At 38.1% G+C, this 22,583-nt stretch overlaps 1 protein-coding gene and 1 long non-coding RNA gene across 3 annotated transcripts in view; one reads left to right on the forward strand and one right to left on the reverse strand.

Annotated features, from left to right (window-relative positions):
• PRTG (protogenin) overlaps positions 1-22,583 on the forward strand; it is an 87,024-nt gene that overhangs the window by 40,067 nt on the left and 24,374 nt on the right. The window contains 5 exon segments of the mRNA XM_063345590.1: positions 417-576; positions 1,215-1,462; positions 5,412-5,576; positions 6,608-6,913; positions 8,070-8,258. Coding sequence (XP_063201660.1) covers positions 417-576; positions 1,215-1,462; positions 5,412-5,576; positions 6,608-6,913; positions 8,070-8,258 — 1,068 coding nt within the window.
• Positions 14,324-22,583, reverse strand: part of LOC134520364 (uncharacterized) — a 49,561-nt gene continuing 41,301 nt past the window's right edge. For both annotated transcript variants that reach the window (XR_010072428.1, XR_010072427.1), the window contains one exon: positions 14,324-20,251. This is a non-coding gene — a long non-coding RNA (uncharacterized LOC134520364). The remainder of the gene's footprint in view (positions 20,252-22,583) is intronic.

The following is a 22,583-nucleotide window of genomic DNA, read 5'->3' on the forward strand; positions in this document are numbered from 1 at the left end:
TTTGAGTTATAAACTAGCAGTTCATTTGTGCTTGGAGATACCCAGGTGCAATGTTTGCTCTGGGAAGACAAGCTTTCAACACAGGAAAAAAAAATAATCCCATAACCAAGTAGAAATATGTAATATACATGCATGCTTTGTGAGCAGTATGTTGTAGGCTGGAGTTTGATTTTTTTGTATTAATAAATGCATAACAAAAATGTGTAGAAATGTTGCTATCTGTGCAGATAGTATGTGTCTTTAAACAAACGCGCTTTGTTTACATGGAATGTGCTTTCTGCATGGGTGTATGTGTATTTGAGTGGCCTGAGGAGAGAGATTGGTGTGTGGAAAATTCATTATTATTCTGACTGTCCTTGCATTTGTGGGGGCTTGATTTTTATTTTATTTTTTTTCCCCTTGTTACTTACCTGTAGCTCCACCTTCCTTTGTGGAATGGCCGGAAAGTTTAACAAGGCCTAGAGCTGGTACTGCTCGTTTTGCTTGTCAGGCAGATGGAAATCCTGCCCCCAAAATTTCATGGTTAAAAAATGGAAGGAGAATACACTCCAATGGTAGAATAAAAATGTACAACAGGTAAGATTACAATTGCTGTATGAGAGCTGTGCTACCTACCAAAGGATAAAATTCCAGTAACTAAATGTAGCCAAGCAAGATAAAACTCAAGTAAACATGAAATCAGACATTAAATGTAGTTATGATATTTCCTTGGCAGAAGGAATGCAGATTAATCAATACCGAAAATCCCCAGCAAAGCTTTTGTGATCACTGCCTTACCTGGGGGGGAAACTGAGGTGATTTCTCCACAGCGTTGCTCTAGATTTACAGTAGTGTAGCAGAGACCAGAATCTTGCTAGCTGTTTGAGGCTCCAGTTAACTACTTCTGTATAGTGAGCAGCTCTTTGATATGAGTTGGTTAAGGTATGACAGTCCTAAGATTGTGCTTTCTGCAGGCGGGAAATAGATTTTCAGGCTTCTTTTCACTGTGCCTGCCTTTGCAGGCAAAAACATAAACATGGTAGATTTTGAAAAACACTTCAAGTTGCTAAATTTCACAGCTGCACATCCATTTCTAATAGAAGAGTTTGTGGCATGCAAGTCAATTATACAAAACTCATGAAGCAGAGGCAAACTTAACTGTTTCTGAATTATGTACAGCTGAGTTTACCCATGATGTGAGCTTTTTTCCTCCTTTTTCTTCCTTTTGGATTCAGTAAATTGGTGATTAACCAGATCATTCCTGAAGACGATGCCATTTATCAGTGCATGGCTGAGAATAGCCAGGGATCTATTCTCTCCAGGGCCAGGCTTACTGTAGTTATGTCAGAAGACAGACCCAGTGCACCTTACAATGTCCATGCTGAAACGATGTCAAGCTCAGCGATCCTGCTAGCGTGGGAGAGGCCACTGTATAATTCAGACAAAGTGATTGCATACTCCGTGCATTATATGAAAGCAGAAGGTAAGCAGCTTGATTTAAATGCTGTTTAAGTACTTGTGTGTGGTAAGAACTTGAATATCCTTGCAAAGACTGTCAAATTTGAATGGTTCATAACCAGGGCTGCATGAGAGCATACCAGCATATAAATGGATATTGTAATCAATAGGCATGCCTGGAGAAAAATACTTTTGCCACACCATCTCATTTGTGGCACTGAGTGTTCTTCCAACTCGCCCTTGTCTGATCGCTCCAGTGAGCAGATTTTGAAGCTAGGAATGGGCTTTAAAACCTGGGGCCTCCATACTACTATATGGATTTCCCTCTGTCCTCAGCAGGAGCTTCTACCTACTCTCTTCTCTGTGTGTGCTTGTCAGGGAAGGACAGAGCATACAGAATCCTGAAGGCTTACAGAGTTGAACTTCTCACCGCAGACAGCTCTTTTGTCTAGATGCCCAAATTCTAGTGACTTTACTGGCGTTCATATATTTTTGAGTAGAATAATTGATACTTTATTGACTTAATTATCTTATCTTAGAATGAATATTGGCTGAATGGGAAAATCTGCTCTCCTTTCAACCCTTGGTCTCCTATAATGAGAAAAGTATACTCGAACTCTAAAATGTACTGAAATAGCCATGAATGGTTTATCCTTGTCTCTGAAATGATATATCAATTTCTGTATAAAAGGGAATGGATAGTTAGAATAAAAATGAGTAACTAGACATCTTAAAACCCCTTAGTACTGTGTAATTGCTTTAAGTTAAGGTAATTTGTAAGGTGATAGAAAACAGACATTTTTCATAAGCAGGAGAAGTGATTGCCAAGTGACTTGAAAATTTGTTAGGTGCATGGCTTAAACTAAGCTGTGATGCAGCTCTGTTTTCTAGGGGTGGTTTCTTTTTCCATTTCTATTCAGTAAGTGGTTTATTCAAGGACAGGACTGCAGATGCTCAGCTCTGTGCGGAATACCAGTCTGCCATCTGCTAAGCAGAGGACAGGAAGAACAGCTTAATTACTCTAATACTGATGCAGGAATAGCTGCCTTTGCTTTTGCAAGTGGGATATTTCAGGACACAAGAGAATTTTGTCTGAAGGAAGGAAGGAAGGAGTTTTAAAAGATAATGCAGACAAGAGGTGCGGGAAATTACCCCCCACACTTTCAGTCACTGAGGTATTGTGCTCACAACCCCCTCTTAAAGCTAATATGAATAAAGTCACACTAGATAAGTTATCTGGGTAATTGTGTGCCCGGTGCCAGCGTGGAGAGCAGAGACTGAATAACTTCAAAGAAAACTGGAAAACTGTCCTTAGGGAAGTGTGTGTTTGTGCAGGAAATACTCTTGCACAGTAGTGAAAGGAGGTATCTTCTGAAATGTCTTTTCTGCAAAATCATTATGCAATCCCTGCTTCATTTGCTTACTTATCCAAAGGTTATATCTTGTGAAATGTGGTCGTAGCTTGTCTTGGTTTAAAAACCAAAACAAACTCCAAACAAAAGACCAAACCAACCAACCAACCAAAAAAACTCTGATTTATTTGAACTTGCTTTCTCAAATACCCATTTTTTTCATCTTTCCAAACTGTCTTGTGATATTTACTTTATTTAATATAGTGCTGTTGTGCATCCTTTCACATTAGTAAAGAAATACACACAGGTAGCGTGGAGAGGGCTGTATTAAGAGGAGTAATAACAGTGGTGGGAATCAAAATGTAGGTGATTTCCATGTATTTTTTTATTTTGGTAACATGATTGGGTAGTACCAGAAGATCTGCATCAGGACATAAAAACACTTTTGTCTTGTTTTGTAGAAAAAATGTTGCGCTTAAAAGGCTAGTGGGCTGCATTTCTGTAAAAATAATTGCTTTCAAGTGATAGCCTGTAAACCTTTCTGAGGATGTTGACCACATATCAGAGGCATTATTAAAAACCTCGAAAATGCCTTTATCAGAAAGTATCCCATCAGCCACCTCTCTGATGTAAATTTAGAAGCAACTATATTTAAAGAAATGCAAATTAAATATTAAGGAAAATCTTTTGATGACTTTCACACCATACCAGGCCATAGAGGTGCTAACAGACTGTTCACCTTGTCAACACCTTATTTACTCTGTAAGAATTCTCGATAATTATGTATTAATGTAAATAGTTTGTATTAATTTCTTTCATTATTCCTTTCAGCCTGTCTTTCCCTGGTCCACCCTCACATCCCATTTCAGACCCATGAAGATTAAAAACTATCCTAGATGTATCTGACTTAATCAGAGTATATCTTGCTTGCTCAAAGCTTCTCATGTGTAACTTTATACATTTGTGTCCATATGTTACTCTTTTTTTTTTTTTTTAAGTTAGGAACCACATTTTTCAGTGTGAGTGAAGAACATTTTATTGCAAAAGAACAGTGCTTGCTAAGTCTCCTAAATTGTACTGATGCTTATGATTCCATAAACTTTAAACGGAAAGGAAAACTGGATAATACACTAATAATATGCAGTTCTGTAGAGTTTTTTTCTGTAGACTTCACAATGTGGTAGGTGCTTTGAATACAAAAGATACCATCACTCATCATTTAATTTCACAACTCGAGTATTCTGATGTTTCGCTTGTAAAAACAGGCTCAGGTCCTCTTCCCTATTTAAAAAAAAAAAAAAAGTTAGTGTTTTAATCAAGTTAGTTGAAGAAACTAACAGGTGGGTTTTTGTGTTTTTGTTTTTTGTTTCTTTAAGCAGAATATTTTACATTCAAATCAGGGTCATAGTAGCAAGAAGAATAAGGGTCTGATGAGCGTGCATGTTGGAGTGTGTTAATTCCTTGTTAGTGATTTAGAAAAGGCACAAAGGGAACACTGATTGTGGTGGAAGGCAAGCCTTGTTCTCTATTATGGCTGTTTCATTAGGGCCTCTGCATGAGGCCTAGCAATCCATTCAATGAGAGAACAAGTCCTTTTAATTTGAGCTCAAGGATCTTGTTTAGCAGGTCAGAAATCGTGCCTTGCGATTCCTAATTAACAAGCCATTAACTAGTCTGTTGTGAGATGCTCGTAATCTTGTCTAATTAAAATGCTATCAAGTTAATTCATAAATGTGGGAAAACTTAATGGTGGAATTTGCCTTTCGTTTTGTTTATAAATTCAGTTGTGAAGAGGAGGAGGAGGTGGCTCTTACAGAGTTTTGATTAAGTTGACATGCACTTGGTGTGAATTGTTCGTTAACACAGCAGCTTTCACCACACTTATTCCACTTTATAGCCTTCCTCTATAGGAATAAAGCCCAACAAAGACAAGGACTGCTGCATGCATTGCTATGCATATTTTAATGTGAATTGCTGAGAATTCCCCCCCCCCCCCCTTTTTTTTTTTAACAACTCACTAAGGAGCCAAACATTTTTGAAGCTCATTCTGGTCTGTTCTTATTGGCCTTTCTCCAAATTAAAGAAAAAAACGTGTCAATCAAATGTAATAGAATTTGCAGGGCTAAAATGAGATCCTTTTGCTGAATAAATTCTTTCTGTTTGTTTCTTTGGGGGGGTGGTGGTGTTTGTTTTGTTTTTGATGGAGTGGAGCCCTCGCATTCCTTGCAGTCTGCTATAGAAAAGCTCTGTAAATAGGTTTTGAAAAAACCTCCCTGACTCTAAACAAATAGATTTAGAAGCTTGGTATGAATGATAAGGCTATTAGAGCTTGTCTGTTGTGTTACTGTACATTGGGCACAGTTTGTTGTGACTAATTCTAAATAGGGTTTAGAATTGCATTCAGCATCCCTTATTCAGGAAAATCCTGAAACACCATAATCTACACCAGAGCAAGACACAGTTACTCCTGTGCATAAAAGAGCTTTTACTTACTAGGGTTGAAAAAATAGAGGTAGGCTGGGGAAGAACATGAAATAACTTTGTAAGATCTTAAAGCCAAGATACTGTGATGTTTAGGGATTGTCAGAATTTTTTGTTTGTCTAACCCTTGTTTTATGCCAGGTTTAAACAACGAAGAGTACCAAGTGGTCATTGGAAATGATACAACCCATTACATTATTGATGACTTGGAACCAGCCAGCAACTACACCTTCTATATTGTAGCTTATATGCCCCTGGGAGCCAGTCAGATGTCAGATCATGTGACTCAGCACACCCTTGAAGATGGTAAGACAAATACTACTGATTTAGGTGAACATTTTAATTTGCACTGAATAGAAATGTGCAATCCAGTGCTAGCAGCTCTTGAGGATCCCAAACTTCTGTTGACATCGGTGAGACTTCTGATAACGTGCAATGTAAGATTGAGCCAGCTAATTAAAGGAATGAGGATAAAATAACATTCTGACAGGGCAACATCGTATGTTACACGGTGTCTTTCTAAGTTGAAAGACATTTCATTAAATCATGTAAATAACTATTCTAAATCTTTAAGAACTTCCTCAGTGGTAAGAATTTGATGATAGCCTAGGATTCAGTCTCTATGACTCTCTCTTGTGCATCTGAAACACGAATCAAACCACACACCCACTGCATCTTTTGCAAGTTTTGAAGGAAAATTTGGAAAAAATTTGCTATAACAAAAAAGTAACTTTTTAAAAAAATCTATGTGCTTGTTAGTAGAATCAGAATTTCATAAAAGACTCCACTGACTTATTTCTGTGCAGTGATTTAACTATCTGAACATCAAGGCAACAACAAACTGTTTAGTATAGTTCATTAGAACTGGTTAATAAATTCTGACAGGGTTAAGCGTTGGCAGTGTGGAACGTTGCCAGTTCCAGTTGTCTGCCTGTCTCTTTGCCAGGAGTTACGACCCTCGTTACATGATTGGTGGAAGAGAACATACACTGAGTCTTCAAGAGTACAGGTTGTTGTCGAGGCTCTTGGTTTAAGCTGCTGCATCTAACCTTGACAGTCAGTTTGTCAGAACACTAAGGTGCTGATTGCCTTTGATTACTGCTGGCAGTAATAAGAGAAGAAAATGTTGAGGGCCTTACAGAAAGGAGCTTGCTAAGGCTATACTGCACGCAGAAGGTGAGAAGTATGAGCAGTGTCAAGTTATCCTTAAAATAAACAAGAATCTACAAAACTTGGATTATTTATGTTACTAGCACCTCATCACAGGCTACAGTGTCAGATGAGAATTTTCCATCTCTCTCTTTCCTGAGCTCAAAAGCTTTGCCTTTTCCTTTTAGTTCCCTTAAGAGCTCCTGAAATTAGTTTGACAAGCAGGAGTCCTACGGATATTCTCATCTCTTGGCTGCCAATTCCCGCAAAATACAGGAGAGGTCAGGTGGTCCTGTACCGTCTGTCTTTCCGCCTCAGCACAGAGACCAAAGTCCAAGTCTTGGAGCTTCCAGGGACTTCAGATGAATATCTCCTCGAAGGCCTGAGGCCTGACAGTGTCTACTTGGTTCGTATCACTGCTGCAACAAGGATTGGCTGGGGAGAGGCATCTTTGTGGACTTCCCACCGGACTCCCAAAGCTACAAGTGTGAAAGGTAATTCTTAACATTACCAGGAGCCTAGAGATGGAGTCAATTGCAGGCTTCCTCTGAAGACTACGAATTTTTCTGACAGGTAGTGCAAGGATGTGAAGTAGGTTTTCCCATTACATGTTCTTGTTCTGGTGATCTAGGAAATAGTTTTCTAACCATGACTCTGTGCATAATTTGCAAAACCTTCTGATTCCTTTAATAAATTAAATGCAGTTAATACATAGTTTCAGGATCAAAAGTTGAAGAGGAACTAATCTGTTTTAAGAAAGGCCTTATATGTGACAAGAAAAGGAAAAGCTGATATATTATTTTGGTGTCAATCTTTGATTGTTTCCACATGTTGATGTTCACATATTTGACATGGTGGCAAGAAACTTTAATTCCTGTTTGTGAGCTGCTCAAATGTTTTAGCTTGTAGACTTATTTTCAATGATAATACAGTTTTTATCCTGTTCTATATAAATACAGTAAAAAAATTCAACAAACCCAAACCCCATTGTTGTTCAGTGTAAAAGATCTGAGTTGATGCATGAATGTCTGTATTACAAACAAAACGCACATATGTTTTGAATATGCAATTTGACATTATATTTGAAGTCTTAATTTAAGTTGTTGTAACTGAATTTTGGATTAGATTACTATTTAGTAATGTCACGCAGAAGAGCATTCAACTTTGCATGAATGGCTTGAAAAAAATGTAGATTTGAATTTCTAGCTTTTTTTCTTAGCTGTAACACACATCCATCCACTTTGGATGTCATTGAGTTTTGACTACTATAGCAAATTATTAGCACTTGATGAACTGTGATGTTATTCTTAATCACATTTGCTCTGGCTCACTTTAAAACAGGAGGTAATTTTATAACTCTCTTCGGAGTGTTTTCATCTTTCTTTGAAAATAACTACCTTATAAATTTGATTAACTGATTAAGATGAAGAATTAAAAAATGTTTCTATTCTGATTTATCCTAAACTAAGTTGTTAGATTAGCTTATAGGGAGTCAGACATCATAATAAAGAAACAATTGTTTCTTGATGAGCTAGATGAGCTAGAATCAAAGTCTTGAGTGAACTTTGGACTGATGGGCATCCAAATTTTTGCGTGAAAATTAGTTGTTTCTGGAATATAAGAATATTATATATGTTTCTCTAAAACCAGCACCAAAGTCTCCTGAGCTGCGTTTGGAGCCGATGAACTGTACAACCATTACAGTACAGTGGCAGCAGGACTCTGAGGACACTGCAGCTATTCAGGGGTACAAACTGTACTACAAGGAAGAAGGCCAGCAGGAGAATGGGCCAATTCTGTTGGGTGCCAGTGATCTCGAGTATACTGTCAGTGGTTTAGGTGAGTATATAAAATATTTCTTAACTGTTCTGGAGGACAGTGAAGTCAAGGACATCTTGGAGACCGTAAATCATTAGACCTGTAAGGCAACAATGTTAGGTCTGACCATCTAGTTTCCCAGCAATAAACTTTGCAAGCTTCAGTTAAGCTGCTGATGGAATAATCCTCTCCCAAAATATGTGTTGTACAACTCTTAGATAACCAGATCTTATAAATCTTGTGTAAGTTGGAAGGACACTCAACTACTTATCACAAGTAAGTACAGAACTTATAGTTAGTAAATACCGCTAGTAAATGCTAGACATAGCTTTTTAACGTTCCATTTAATACTAATTTTTTTCAGCTTTTGTGTATTCATGTCTGATCTAGTAACAGTGAAAGATTAAAATAAAAAAGACTTTTCTCTGGTATTTCTAGCCTATTTGTCTGTTATTTGTAGCCTTTGTGACAGCTATACTGCACAACAAGCGCTGCTTGCTCACCACAGTAGCAAGCAGCCCTTGTGCATGTTGTTCTCCTGTTAATATTTTTAAGAAGTACTGGTAAATATTTGCAGGACTGATCACAAAGATTAGGGCACAGAGCTTGCTGAGTCACATTGAAGTCTTTCCATTGATCATCTGACTCTGTTTCCTCCTGTAGCTCTTGTGATGTGTATTAGCACAGAAATGTTGGTGTTATCCCTAGGTAGAAGGTGCTTCTGTTTACATATATAAAACTGAGTATTTATTTCATAAAAAGATGCGATCTGTAATGTAATCAGTAAAAGTAATATAGGACTTGACACTTAATGTTTGAAGTATGTTGAGATAGTTTACTTAGGGGTAGTGTAGAGAATTAATCTTGACTAAATTATCAAAATTGACCTGCAGTCGTAAGTAGGTCGAATGGCCTCTTGACCATGCTCAGGTATTCTCATCTGCTGCATACAGTTGAGATGCTATTTTAGGGGAGATTTAGAGGAGAGTATTCTGGTCTCTTAACTGGACAACTGACCATCTGTGACCATTTCTAGCCAGAGCATCTGGCAGCAGCTGACTGTTTAACAGAGCTGAGAGACAAAAGAACAGTGGGTTGAAAGGATGTGGTGTCTCTGTGTCCTAGGACATACATGCATTATTTTTTTGTCTTCTCGTCATGCAGTTACGGAGCAGTCATTTCAGACACATGCGAATTTATTAACTGTGTGATCCACATCATACAGATTTTCTCAGTACACTAATCCTCCTCAGATTAAAATATTATTTTCAAGAATTATGTTAGAATGTATATTAACTGTGTGTTTTTATTGGTTTTTCTTTCCAGTAAGCATGTAGACAGAGGGGAAAACAAAAGCAAAGTGAGTTTGGGAAATTACAACTTCCACACGGTCACATTGTTAACTGAATTACAAGAAGTGTGGGCATGGAAGAATTCATGTGCTTGAGTTAACCATTCAGTCATGGTGCATGTGATGTGCTGAGTTTTTATTCCTTATCATAATTCTAAGTATCTCAATATAGTTACCAAAACATGATACATTCCATATAATCTGATTGCCGTAATTTATATTTTTCATATATGTGTAATTGTGATGTGCTGAGTTTTTATTCCTTATCATAATTCTAAGTATCTCAATATAGTTACCAAAACATGATACATTCCATATAATCTGATTGCCATAATTTATATTTTCCATATATGTGTAATTTATGCTGCCATGGGTTAGATCAACTGAAGAGTATTTTTTTTCAAATAACTTCAGTAGAAGTAATCTCTTTTTTTTTTTCTTTTTTTAATTTTTAATGGGATTTTTTGAGCTATTTGAAGTGCATATCGACTATGGGAAGTTTTCCTGTGTAAGTTTCCTTGCTGGTTTGTTACTTTTGTTTGCTTTGTAACATTTACAGAAAAAGGATTCATTGCTACAGGTACAAAAGACTGACTTGGCACAGGAAACTTGATTAAGTCATGATTTTCCACTGCTAAGATGTTGAAGCCTAGGAAGTTCACATAGACTTCTCATAGTGACAGTGCCTGTCTGACTACTGTATTTGCCCATGGAGAAGCTTCTGTTTGAAATACTTGTGCACGCTAAATTATTTCTTAGAAAACAGTACTCAACCAACCTTCTGCCTGTGGCAGCTGCACATGTGGAGAATATAGCACGTAAAATTATATGCAACATACAAACCCATAAAGACTGTAGCAACACTCTCACATTAAGAAGGGGACTAATTTGTATTTCTCTTTATTTCTTGTGAATAATCTAAATCATTTGGACAAGGTTATTTTATTTATGCATTTCAAATTTAATATATTACTTACTAAGAAGTGGCCCTACCTGGTAGAATTCGAGATAAAGTAAGGCAAGCCACTGCTCTAGGTTTTGTGACCATGGTAAACTGAATCTTCATGAACTGGACAGAGGCTTTGAGGACTTATGTTCTGTCATCCATTTGCCTCTCCTGAGGACACTAAACTACTGATTTATTGACAGCCTCTTTAAAATAAATGTCTTCATTATGAGCTACAGAGATTAGCAGAATACTGCAAGTGTGAAACCTGAAGGGGAAAGGTGTGTTTTAAGATTTTTGGTTTCATGTATGTTGGATAACATGGTTAAAAGAAGAGGTTATTCCTGATTTGGAAGAATATGCTAATAGTATTAGGTGCTTCCCAGTGGCAAAGATGAAGTAGTTTCTCATGCATTATCTGTTGCCACTGAAGTTATGTGGCTTCCAAACACTCCATCTTCATGTCTTAGTTTGTCATGACCTAAGGCTGCTCTACCATTTCCCATTCTCTCACATAGTTAATAAACTGCAGATAGACTTCTAGTGACATTTGGAGCATGTCAATATGTCTCTCCGTGGAACTTTCTACAGGTGTTGGTACAACTGCCAATTGTGCAAAATATGTGTATTTAAAGAAGACGGTTCACTTACTCTGTGTCAGTTGAACCACATTACCAAATCAGAATTCATAATATTCTCTAATCAAAGAGAACATTAGCATTGATATCATAAGCACTGTTGATTGCATTGATTGTTGATAGCATTGATATAACTACTGTAAATGATTTGTAAGTGTCTACAGGACTCTTGATGGAGGAACAAGTATGATAGGTAAAGCAGAATCAGCAATGCTAGTGTAAAATAAGTTACAATGATTGAACATGAAATATAGCAATATGAGTATTATGCTATTTTAATCTTTTTGTGGTTCCTACCTTTTTTTTTGAGAACTGACCTCTTACTCCAGTGTAGGTTTACCCAGTTACTTCTGTGTATTTTTAAACTGGATTATTTAGCATGATAGTCACCATGTAAATAGAACTAAATGATCTGATCAGAGTCAGGGCTGCCATTCTCAAAATAAATATCCACAGTTTCACATAGACATTTGTTTGTGTTAAAGGTCTTGGCATTTATTTTTCAATAGCAGGCCATTTCCTAGTCCAGTGTAAAATTCCATTATCACTTGAATTTGCCACAGGAGCAGACCCTTGGGTGCATACCATGCATTTTTGCCTCTATTTTTAATTCCTCGTTTGCTTCCTCCTGCTGTAGAAAGTTTTCCCTAACAGAAAGTCTTTCATTGTGAGACTTGTTGAGTCTGCTGGTACAGGTTCTGTTTCTGTAATGTTTCAGAATATGTGTGTTCAGAAGTTGCAGTGAGTTTTTTTGGTGGAAGAGTTTGGGAACCTTCTCACTGTGCAACAGGAGAGGGATTGGCAGAGCTTGAAAGTTAAAACAAAGGGAGTGTCCAGAGAAGTTCATCTCCCCCTTTAAATGTCTTCAAATTACTTTTTTCAAAAAGTATTTTAAGCATATGCATATGCATCTCTGCCTCAGCGTTGTTGGTGCTCACTGCTGTGCTGGGTGGACTGTTTGCCGGTCACAGCTTGTTGTGTTTGCAGCTATATGACCAGTCAGAAGGTGGAACCTATACAAGATGGACAGTGACTCAGAAGAACCCATTTTAAGCTTATCTGGTTTATTGGAGCCAAGAGCTCTTCATAACTAGGTTGTAATGCTCATAGAAATCTCATCCTGGAACTGATATCTAGGGAGAATAAAATAAAATTCAGCTTCTTGGTTAAAAAACTCAAGAAAGCGTGGTCAATTCTGATGCTGTAACACAAGAACACTGTTCTTCAAGCTGCCTGGAAGTTTCCCTCTCTGAACTTTTTTTTATTTTTCAATTCTTATCATGCTAGTAAAAGCAGTATTTTTACTACTTAAATGAATGCCACTGGTGGTGGGGGAATGCAGTATGTTCTTGTGCCATTAATCCCTTCTATACTGGGAGGGAGGGACGAAAGCAAGAATTCACTTTGCGAATTCATCCTTCTGTAGTTGCTGTCTGGGAGCTGTACACCTTGAGTGCTGGTAGTTACAGTGAGGATTTCAGAAAGTTGCACTTTGGTGACAAGGCTATAACATAGCATCTCACTAAATGCAAAAGAAACCTTGAGGCAAGCGGGTTGTGGCAGGGATGCGTGCACCTTAGGTGCTCTTTTGTTTCTCTTGCATACAAGATGATATCGCAGTAAATAACCGTTTTCAGGCAGACACCTTAGGGGATGGAAAAACTGGTCTGTTAGCTTTGGTGAAAATGCCTTGAGCATGGGAGCCCACATACCTTGTCCTTTCCCTGCCGAAGGCCCCTCCCCAGGAGAGCCTGTGGAGTGGAGTGTCCTGCGCTGGGAGCTGCAGCCCCCGGGAGCACTGCTGGCTCCCCAGGGCTTGGCATGCTTGCAGGCTGCAGGGCACGGGGGAGAAACTACCAAGTGATTTGATGGCCGTGAAATGGAGTATATCTGCTTTAAAAAAAATAAAATAAAATAAAAAAAAAAATTGGTTGGTGATTCCTCTGAGGTTTGGTGAGACTGCAGGCTCTCTCTCTGGGAAAGCTGCTTCTATGCGGACTGGGGTCATGTAAGCTGCTTGGCATGAGGGGCATCACAACCCCGTGCTGTTTCTCCTGGTACTCCAATTTTACATTAGCCGGTGGCATTTTCCCCTGCTCCAATCTAGTTCTTCTGGAAAAACAATTAGATTCTGTCAGACTCCTTTGTGCAATTTACTTCAAAAAGTTTGGTCTTAATCAGAAAAACTTCCCTGCCTCAAAGTTCTTCTGTGTCCTACCTCTTTCCAGTTGCAGAGAGGAGAAATAAGGGAAAGTGCATTTCTTCACTCCCCCAACCCCCGATTGGGACCAAATTTCCAAGTGAAGAATTTGTCAAAGTCTAAATGACACAAAGGCACATTTTGTGACCCTGCATGGCACTGCTCTCTGAAAAGGGGGCTTGTGCTGAAGAAGTAGCCAACTACCTACTACACTTAGCATTCCCCCAGAGACTTGGCCTTCAGTTGTTTAATTTCCCCTGGATCTATTTATATCGCATTACAGCCATGATTACAGCTAAGCTTTAGTCCAGGGCAGCAAAGATGACAAGGTGATTCTACAGTCTATAGAAATTAAATAAAGGTGTGTAAGAAGAGTCAATGCAAAGAATTTCTCCAATTAAACTGCCTGATGCATGTCACCTAAGTGTCTCTTGTAATAATTCTGTGAAAATTCTTATAAAGGTTCGTAAAGCAGTTGATATGATGGTCAGATATGACATAGCGGTTTCATTTGCACCATATTGCAAGTGGATGTGCTAGAAAAACATAAATTAAAAAAAATTTACTGACATCTTTGACAGCTTTGATCATCTTTCTCATTAAGAACTGCAGATGCTGTAATACTGAGAAGGAATACTGGAAGAGCATTACATCTGTTAACGTAATTATTTCTGATAACTAGGGCTATAATTTCAGTTTTATCCCAGGTTTTGTTGGTATCAAAATGTAGTCTTACATATTTGTATCTGAACATTCTGGGCTATCCAAAACGGTGTATGTGGGACTTGATATTGCTTTTTGGTTATAAGTTACCATGGAAATTTAGCTTGGGATTCCCATAAAAAATCAAGGAGCCAGGCATTCCTCCAGTTTCATAAAATGATGTGAAAGAAACACAGGTCTCTTCCCTCAACACTCAATTTATTTTTTTTTTTTAATTTCATAGTTAATGGTTTTCAAATGGCATTCCATAAAATATCATCTAGTATTACATACATATTCTGTTTCTGGTTGAGGTATTTTAGATTAGACATTCACAGTTAATGAAATGTTGATTTAAACAAGCTACATCTCTGTTTAAAAAAAAAAAAAAGATCAAAAATTACTTTAGTTCTTAACAAAGATCAACTAAAAGCTCAGTTTTCTTGCTTGGAGAAGCAGATGATAGGACTGTATGCTATATATACTGTAGCAATTATATTTACATTGTTACATACTGAAAAGTGTCTAATAGCTCAGTAGGTGACCAGGACAAATATTGTCATTTATTTCCACTGTTTACAGCTGGGTCAGTCTAGTGTTTACTCACGCTGATTACATCCTTAAACTAAACCTCTTATCTGTCAATTCTCCTGATTGTGTGTAACAGGCTTGCTACTACTACTTATCAGCTAAAACATAAGGGATTTGCTGAGAGAGGGGAGGAGAAATTGGTCATATTGCACAGGAATAAAAGCAAAAGCCCTAGAAGCAGACTGGGCATGTTTAAAAGCAACCTCTTCCTCAGCTAACTGTGGCCTCTTTCTCTTACACAGACATGGGGGTTTATGTATATTTGTACTTAACAAACCCGAGCTCTTGCCTAGTCCTGGTATGATAGTGCACTTCCCCTACACGTCAGTAAACAAGACACACATTCCTTACTTCATAATCATGAAAGGCAGACCTGTCACCACTCTAAATGAGCCTGTCTTCCAGATGCAGACATGGCATATCTGCATATCATTTTTTTCCTTGTTTTTTTTTTTTTTTTTCTTTCAGGGTTTAAAAGGGGAGGGGGAGAAACCCTTACAGATTAAAAGAGTGAAGGGGAGGGGGCTTTATTACCCTGTAACTTTTTTTACCTGCAAAATATCAAAGCAAATACTGCTTTGATAAGCTTTTACTTCTTTTATAGAAGGAACCATATTGCATTTAACAGGCTGTAAGTGTAAATAGAGATCAGACTGGGTTTTTTTCTATTTTGTTGTTGGCATTTACAAACAGTCACCTCATGTTTTGTTTCCAATGTACGTCAGTGCTAGTAATTTCTCTAGATATGTTTGTAGCAGAGAGCTCCTTTTAGATTCCGTGTTCTTGCTTGTACAAGAACTAGGTTGAGTGGCAGAGGCAGGGAAGGAATCAAACCTCTGTCTTGTGCAGTGTTTCTGATTATCTACTTGTTGGTCCCTGTGCAGCTTGATATGTACTAGAACAAGCGAGCAGGGAATATCAGGAGGTTGCACAGTGCAAATATACTGATGTGAGGTGACCAGACAAACTGATTTGCAGACTTGCCTACTTGGTTCATGCCTTCCTTATGGAAGAAAAATACTAAACTGCTCTGTTCAGATGAAAAATTGATTCACTCAGGTTGTAAATTGAATTTTTACTGAGCAAAACTGAAGCTCGTGTTTAACTATGTGGCCCTTTGTTAGAGCTTAGGGGCATGGCATCCATTACAACTGTGTCTTTGGCTCAGCTTTATTTAAGCACTCTTACACACGACTGAGTGGGAATCCTAGATAAATATCAGCTTGTTCTGAGCAGATTTGCTGAGGAGAGGCCAGTTAACTATCAGCTGCTAATGCTGCACGCTTATTATGCAGTTCAAGTGCCACATCTGTAAAAATGTAGTGCCTTCCTTCCTGTGTAGTTCGGCCATTATTGCTCTTGCTCTGTGCACTATAGCAGATTTGTGTCATAATTACATATTTTCACTTTACTTTGTGCTCTTAAAAAAGAGAAAAGATTACTTTGTCATGTATTATTTCTGACGGCATTTAAGTGTGTTTCTATTAGAGAAATTGGATTATCAATTTTTTTTTAATTCTTATCTCAGTTACTTCTGTGCATGTTCTCGTTTTTTGAAAGTAAACGTCATTTTCACAGAGTTCATTTGTAATGGAAAGCTTTAATTAATGTTTAATGCATTTGTCAATTTTAAGTTACGCCATCAAGCCTCTCAATAGTTTACTGATTTAGCCAGTAATCAACTTTCGTAGGCGCTGGAATACTGAAATCTGTTACATCTGCATTAGCAGCATAACTAGTTTTGGTGCTGATTAAAATGTTGCATATGACAGACACTTAGTAAGAGGAATCTCTAGGCTTTCTTTGAATTAACTGCAGAGTCTTAAAATGGCCCTAAAACTCATGGAAAATTATTAAATTTTCTACATGCTAAGCACCTAATCTTGGGTCAGAAAGATACATTCTTGCTCTCTTAGATAGTTAAGATCTTTCAGAAACAGGTGGGTTGTGTGTTGGAAGGATTGCCTAATATATTTTTATGTAACCTTCTTGAATGTGTTCTCTGAACTGTTCCAGTTTGAACCCGTTTATCTGGGAAAATAGTCCTGAGATCCTTATTTAAACATGTCTTGACTTTTGCAGTAATTAATTTTAACTTCCCAAGCTAGTGACTCTGTAAAGGGGAAGGACATGGTGAGGGAGGAGATACCCAAGTGCAGAATAAAGATTGAATGTACTGTACTTCAAAAAACAAAATAGAGTGCTAAGACCAGTTAAGCCTGGCTCTCTAAAGAGATAGCGGGAGCCGTCAGGATGAGGGAAGTTTCATTATTTCACGGGACAACGCCTTGTATCAATTTTAAAGGTAAAAATGCAAAGATGCAGGCTTTACTATGGGAACAGGAGAGGTAATGTTGCATGGGCCAACTCCACTAGCATGGAGGGTTGCTGCCTGGTTTTGAGACTTTCTGTCTCTTTATCAACTGTCACCATAACTGAATCAGATGCAGTTTTTTCTCTCAGGACATCAGACTAGTTGTGTCACAAGCTGAAGAACTGGAATCAAGAGTGCCGCAAAGCCTTGGAATAGGAGGGGGAGATTTTTTGCACTCTGGCAAGATAACTATAATAAAGCAAAATATGTCATCTTCAAAGTATTTAAAGGTAAAATTTTCAGTGGTGGGAAAGCGATTAGAATCTTGCAGGAAATGCTCTCTGCTGCCTGCGTTCTCAGGGTAGAAATTCCACCATTTAAAGCTAAACCTGTGTGGGAATTCAGTTGGGAAATTGTGTCATGTTGATTGAGTAACAGTTAGGATGTATGCAAATAGTGTTTCATTGTTCGTTTGTTGGAGCTGAAGGTTAAAATTTGCTTTGTGAAAAGGACATATTGATCACTTTTTACATCAAGAAAGTTGTAAATTATTTTAAATAAAAACCCTCAAAGTTGCTTTTAAAATGTTTGTAAGTATTACAATGAGTATGCATTTTTATAGCTATAATGTAAAAGGGACTAATAAAGACAGACTAATGTCTTGGAAGTGGAAATTAAGTTAAATGTGTACTCGCTTTAAAGAGAAAAAAGAGCAAGCAGTTGACAGTGGCAGGAATGACCAGATAATTGCTCAAGTTTCTTAAACAAAACAACAAAATAAACCAAACAAAAAAGCCCCCAACAACTATGTACATTCCTGCTATACAACGTTTTTTAGATTTGAACAGAACTTTAAATACGGTGGTTGGTTTTGCTGGTGTGGTTTTTTTTCTTTCTTTCTTTTTTTTTCCTGAAATGGGAGGATTTGTCTCTGGGAGACAGCATTATTTAATTTGCTATTTATTGGACTTCATTAGTAAAATACTTAAGTCCTGGATTGCAAAAAACTGCTCCTTGGAGAAAGCTTAGAGAAAACTCCTGTTATAGGAAATTAAATCAACATTGTCCATTAATCATACTGCATGTCAACCCCCAGACCTCTCTTGATTGTTCTTGGTGAATGTGAGGAACCATTAGATGTGTGAGGTCCTTAAAGGTCTGAGTAAGTCAAAGGGGAAGAGTTTAAAAAAATGCCACCATTAGCACATGAAAGAGACTTCAGAGTGGACAGAAGAAAACATTTGCTGTACAGGGCTAGTTAGATTTCTTAATTTTTTCCCATTTTTTAAAAAATTATTTTCTTCCTTTGTTTAACAACAAGCTAGATGTTGTGATCAAAATATTAACTTAATTTCTCCTGAGGTTTTTTTCATTAACTTTTTTTTGGGTCATGTTACCACTTGTGATAGTTGTATGGGAAAGATAATAGCAGGGGCTCTTTGCAAATTCTGTGTTAGTGATAAGTAAATGTACTTCTGAAGCTAAGCTAATATGTTTTCTGGTAGCTTTCCTGCCTTGAATAACACCTTGGTTATATATTTGCCATGAAGGCATTATTGCTATCAGAAGCATTTTTCTATTTTGGGAAAAGATGCAATTCTGGAAAAGGTAATGGTTTTGGTTTTTTTTTTTTCAGGCTGCCTGCAGTCACGCTTTTGTGGCAAATGAAGGGGGGGTGTGCAGGAAGCGGGGGCAAAAACAATCTTGTGTTGGAATAAGCAGCTCTTGCTGTGAAACTTCTCTTCCAAACTTGTGATTTTTGCATATGGGAAAAAAGTTTAGTAGAAATAAGTTTTGCATAAAAAGCCTATTTCTGTATTTATACTCACTTCCACAGTGTTTTTACCATTATCACAACTGAATATTGTACCCTGACACAAGCTGGTTATCATTACAAAACAAAGATACTTCTTACTGCACATGTTTATAGAAGCTGGGACAGGGAAATACATTCTTGATTCTGTTTGGTAGATCAGTTAAAGACTTGAGTTTTCTGCCTCTTGTGTGCGTCCAGCTGCGCATGCGGTGGCTCTTTGTACAACTGACATTTGTATATTCAGACAAAGGAGGAGACATAAAATATTGTATGCAGACACATCTTGAAAATGTGGTCAGCATATCAGATCCCAGGGCTTCTTTTAAGGCAGTTGAGCTGGAGATTTGTAGAAGCAGGAGGGTAGGACGGTGTATATAGGGGAAGAGAGGCAGATGGGTAGGTGTTGCAGTGCTGTGCCTTGTGTCCATTTACCCATCAATTCCCCACTTTCTCCTTTGTCTATTTAAGACGCAAGGAGGAATGTGCTCACAGCCTGTTGCCTAGCTCTGTATGTGTGTCTATATTTGCATGTGTATATAGAAACTGTTGGGAGAAAAATAGGATGTCTTCTGGCTTCATGATCCTCTTTGTCTAGTCCAGCACTTCTCCATCAGAAGCATACCCCTCACTGTATTAGTCCTTTGTATTAATTTTTATTTTCATGATAATTGTTAATGTTGGCCTAACCTAGCCTCCTTCTCTATTCGTGTCTTTTGGCCACCTTCCTACTGCTTCTCACCTGCCTTTATCTCATTTCTCATAGTTTCCCATCAATCCTTGTTGCCTCAGTGACAGACACTTGCCTTGGAAAACCCATAGCTGTACCACTCCCTACCAGTTATTTGTGCTGTAAACTTTGCTCAGGCGTGGCTTGAATGTATTAAGTCTTTGTACGTTATCCAAGCAGAGTAGACGGGTATGCATGGTCTGTGATTGGAAAAGCCCTGTCATATATGCAGTGATAATCATCCCTCTCCTTCAGAAATGACAGCCAGATCATGCTCCCAATCAACCCAATAAAATACCTGAAGAAAAGCACCAAAGGAGGTTTAGTTGTAGGACAGACAAGTGAATTGCTTAGCATGATTCAGAGTGCAGGCATGAGTGCAGGGTACTCCGGCTGGCCCAGCAGTGCCTACACCTCCCTCTTTTGCTTGAGCCTCTCTGTTGGAAGATCTGCCTCTGAAGGGTCGTCTTCCCTCTTGTTGAAGCCAGAGTTGTCTCCCATGTGGGACCCCAGAGCCTGTGTTGTCCCTTGTGCCCCTGTGCAAGGCAACTGAAGCACGTTGCCTGGTGTGGTGTGACAAAAACCCACTTCGGGCAGTTGTTCGTATTTCTACTTTTCTTTGTTATTTCTGCTAATGACACATGTTGTGTTCTTCCAGGACTTTGTAACCATTCCAGTGAGTTTCACAGGTGGATGAGTGTTCACTGCCCCATCTTACAAACTGGGTACCTGAAACACAAGGAAGAGAAGGGTCATTTTCATACAGTTATTCAGGTACTGGTGGATTAAACAGAGTGCGATATGGTATCCCCAAAATCAGTGACAGAACTGATCTGTAAATTTCCAGATTTCCAGCTTTGCATTCAGTCTATTAGATAACAGCTCCCCCTTGAGGAAACTTCTTTTATTAATAAATTCATAACACAGCTATTCTATCATTGGAGTTCTTGCGTGGACAGGTTTGAGGGTTGTGATTTCACCAGGCTGCGTAAGATGAAACAGACCCATGGTGGCTGTGTTGTGTCCTAACCAGCTGGCCACAGCTGGGAGTAGGGAGGTGGTTCTGCCAGTGGCTCGTTCTGATGCCTCGGGATGTTGCTTAGTTCTCAGAGTTCATCAAAGTACAACTCAGAGCATGATAAAGTAGCAAAAGCTGGCACTTTTGGAAGAAAGCACCCTGCTTTCCTTGTGTACCTGTGTGTGCTAATTTGTGCTGCTCCTCTCTGTGCTTGCATTAACACTTGTGTGGTTGCACAAGGACAGGGTGGGAAGCTGGCCTGAATGCAAAATAACTTGGCAAACAAAGGTTGTGGTAGGAGCGAGTGGCTGAAGGGTGAGGGGAAGCAGGCTGGCTTCTTTCAGCAGCAGCGTTGCTAATGCTGGGTTAAAATGCTCATCAAACTGCAGGCTCAACGTAGCATTTGTAAAACTGAATTAATGATGGGAAACCCTTTTAATTGTACAAAGGAAGATAGCTAGCTAAGAGTTAAGTAGCTGTATGTTTATTTTACTTAAGTAATCAATCAGTCAGACTGCTTTCCATTTTCTAAGTGTTGTATAAACTTCATATGCAGCGGAATTACATCAAGATAATTTTCTCTTTTTCAATCAAGATAGCAATATAGCTTGGATTTAAATCTTCAGTGCATTAGGAAAGATAACAAAAATGACCTAGATTACAAGTAGTCTCCTAGTCTTTTACTCTGTACCTTTCAGTTTGTTGATGCAATGTTTGATATGTCTTCAGTGCTTGTTCTTCACAACTAAGTAAAAAATACAGCAGGTATAGCAAAAGATTTAAATTACAACTGGTCTGTGGTCAAACATTTTGACAACAGCAGCATTGGTTCCCATGAGAAGTGATTTTATTTAAAAAAAAAAAAAGTTAAAGACATTTTGAAGGAAAAATTTCAGCCTGACCAAATTCCCATGTATATAATTATGGAAGATACTTTAAGATACTTTACATGCGTATTCTTGGAAAAAGGGACACAATGTGTGAAATTCTATTCCAGATTCTGCAAAGTTGTAATTTACTTTTCCATGTTGTTATTCCTTTCTGTGTTATTCTAAGCATCCTTTAAAGTACAGTAGTATTTACCTGTAGTAAGTAGTATTTACATTAAAAACATGTTGTAATCCGTCTCCAAGCGGGGGCAAAATGCACTTTTTACAAAACACCAGAAAGTGTAAAGGAAATAGTAGGTGCTGTGTTGTTAGCTAGAAGAGCAAAAGCTTTTCAGAAGTTTCATGAAGCCTGAAATCTTTCAAGCTACTCTTCTTGTTTAGATGTGTCTTTGTATGGACATTAAACAACATTTTTGTAGAAGGGTATTAGGACCTGGAATCCAGTTCAAAGAATTATTCTGAGTAAAGGATTTGAGCTCCTGAGAATATTAGGTCCAAATTTAGAATGCGCACGTTAACCCCTTTACACCACCTGCAAGGCCTGTCAAGAATACTGTCCAGAAATTTGGTCTTAATTAAATAGTTTTCAAATAAACAGTTAATGCCTATTTAACTAAAAGCAAAAACAGCATTAACTTGCACAGCTGCTGCTACTAATATAGATTGAGTAATCCTTCTGGTGAATTATCTTAGAAGAGCAGAGTCCTGGCCCGGAAAGAGATGCCATTGAAATACGGTTTTAGGTGGAATCAGTTTGGAGATGAAAAGGTGGTATAATTTTTACAGAGAAGCAAATTCTCCTGGCCTTCTAGATGGGTATTTGTACCAAATTTAAGCTTACTGAAAGCATTCAAGAAGGAATATAAGTATGTAGTGTATCAGGCTTCATCGCCTGGTAACAAGCTGTCACCTAGTGGCTTCTTTTAATAAACTTTTTTTGTGCAAATTGCTACCACAAAATTAGTTATGAATAGCTCATGCCAGTGTGCCATTGAATATGACAGCAGTGCCTATTAGAGCCAAGGACATTGTAGGGTCCTGGATGCTTTTATTATCATCACAAATGGAAATTTTCTTCAGGGCATGTTTTAGAAATCCAGGATGTGCTGTATGAAAATGTAAAGGCTAAAAATAACATTGCTGTGCCAAACCA

Source organism: Chroicocephalus ridibundus, chromosome 9 (genome assembly GCF_963924245.1).
Source record: "Chroicocephalus ridibundus chromosome 9, bChrRid1.1, whole genome shotgun sequence".
NCBI lineage: Eukaryota > Metazoa > Chordata > Aves > Charadriiformes > Laridae > Chroicocephalus > Chroicocephalus ridibundus.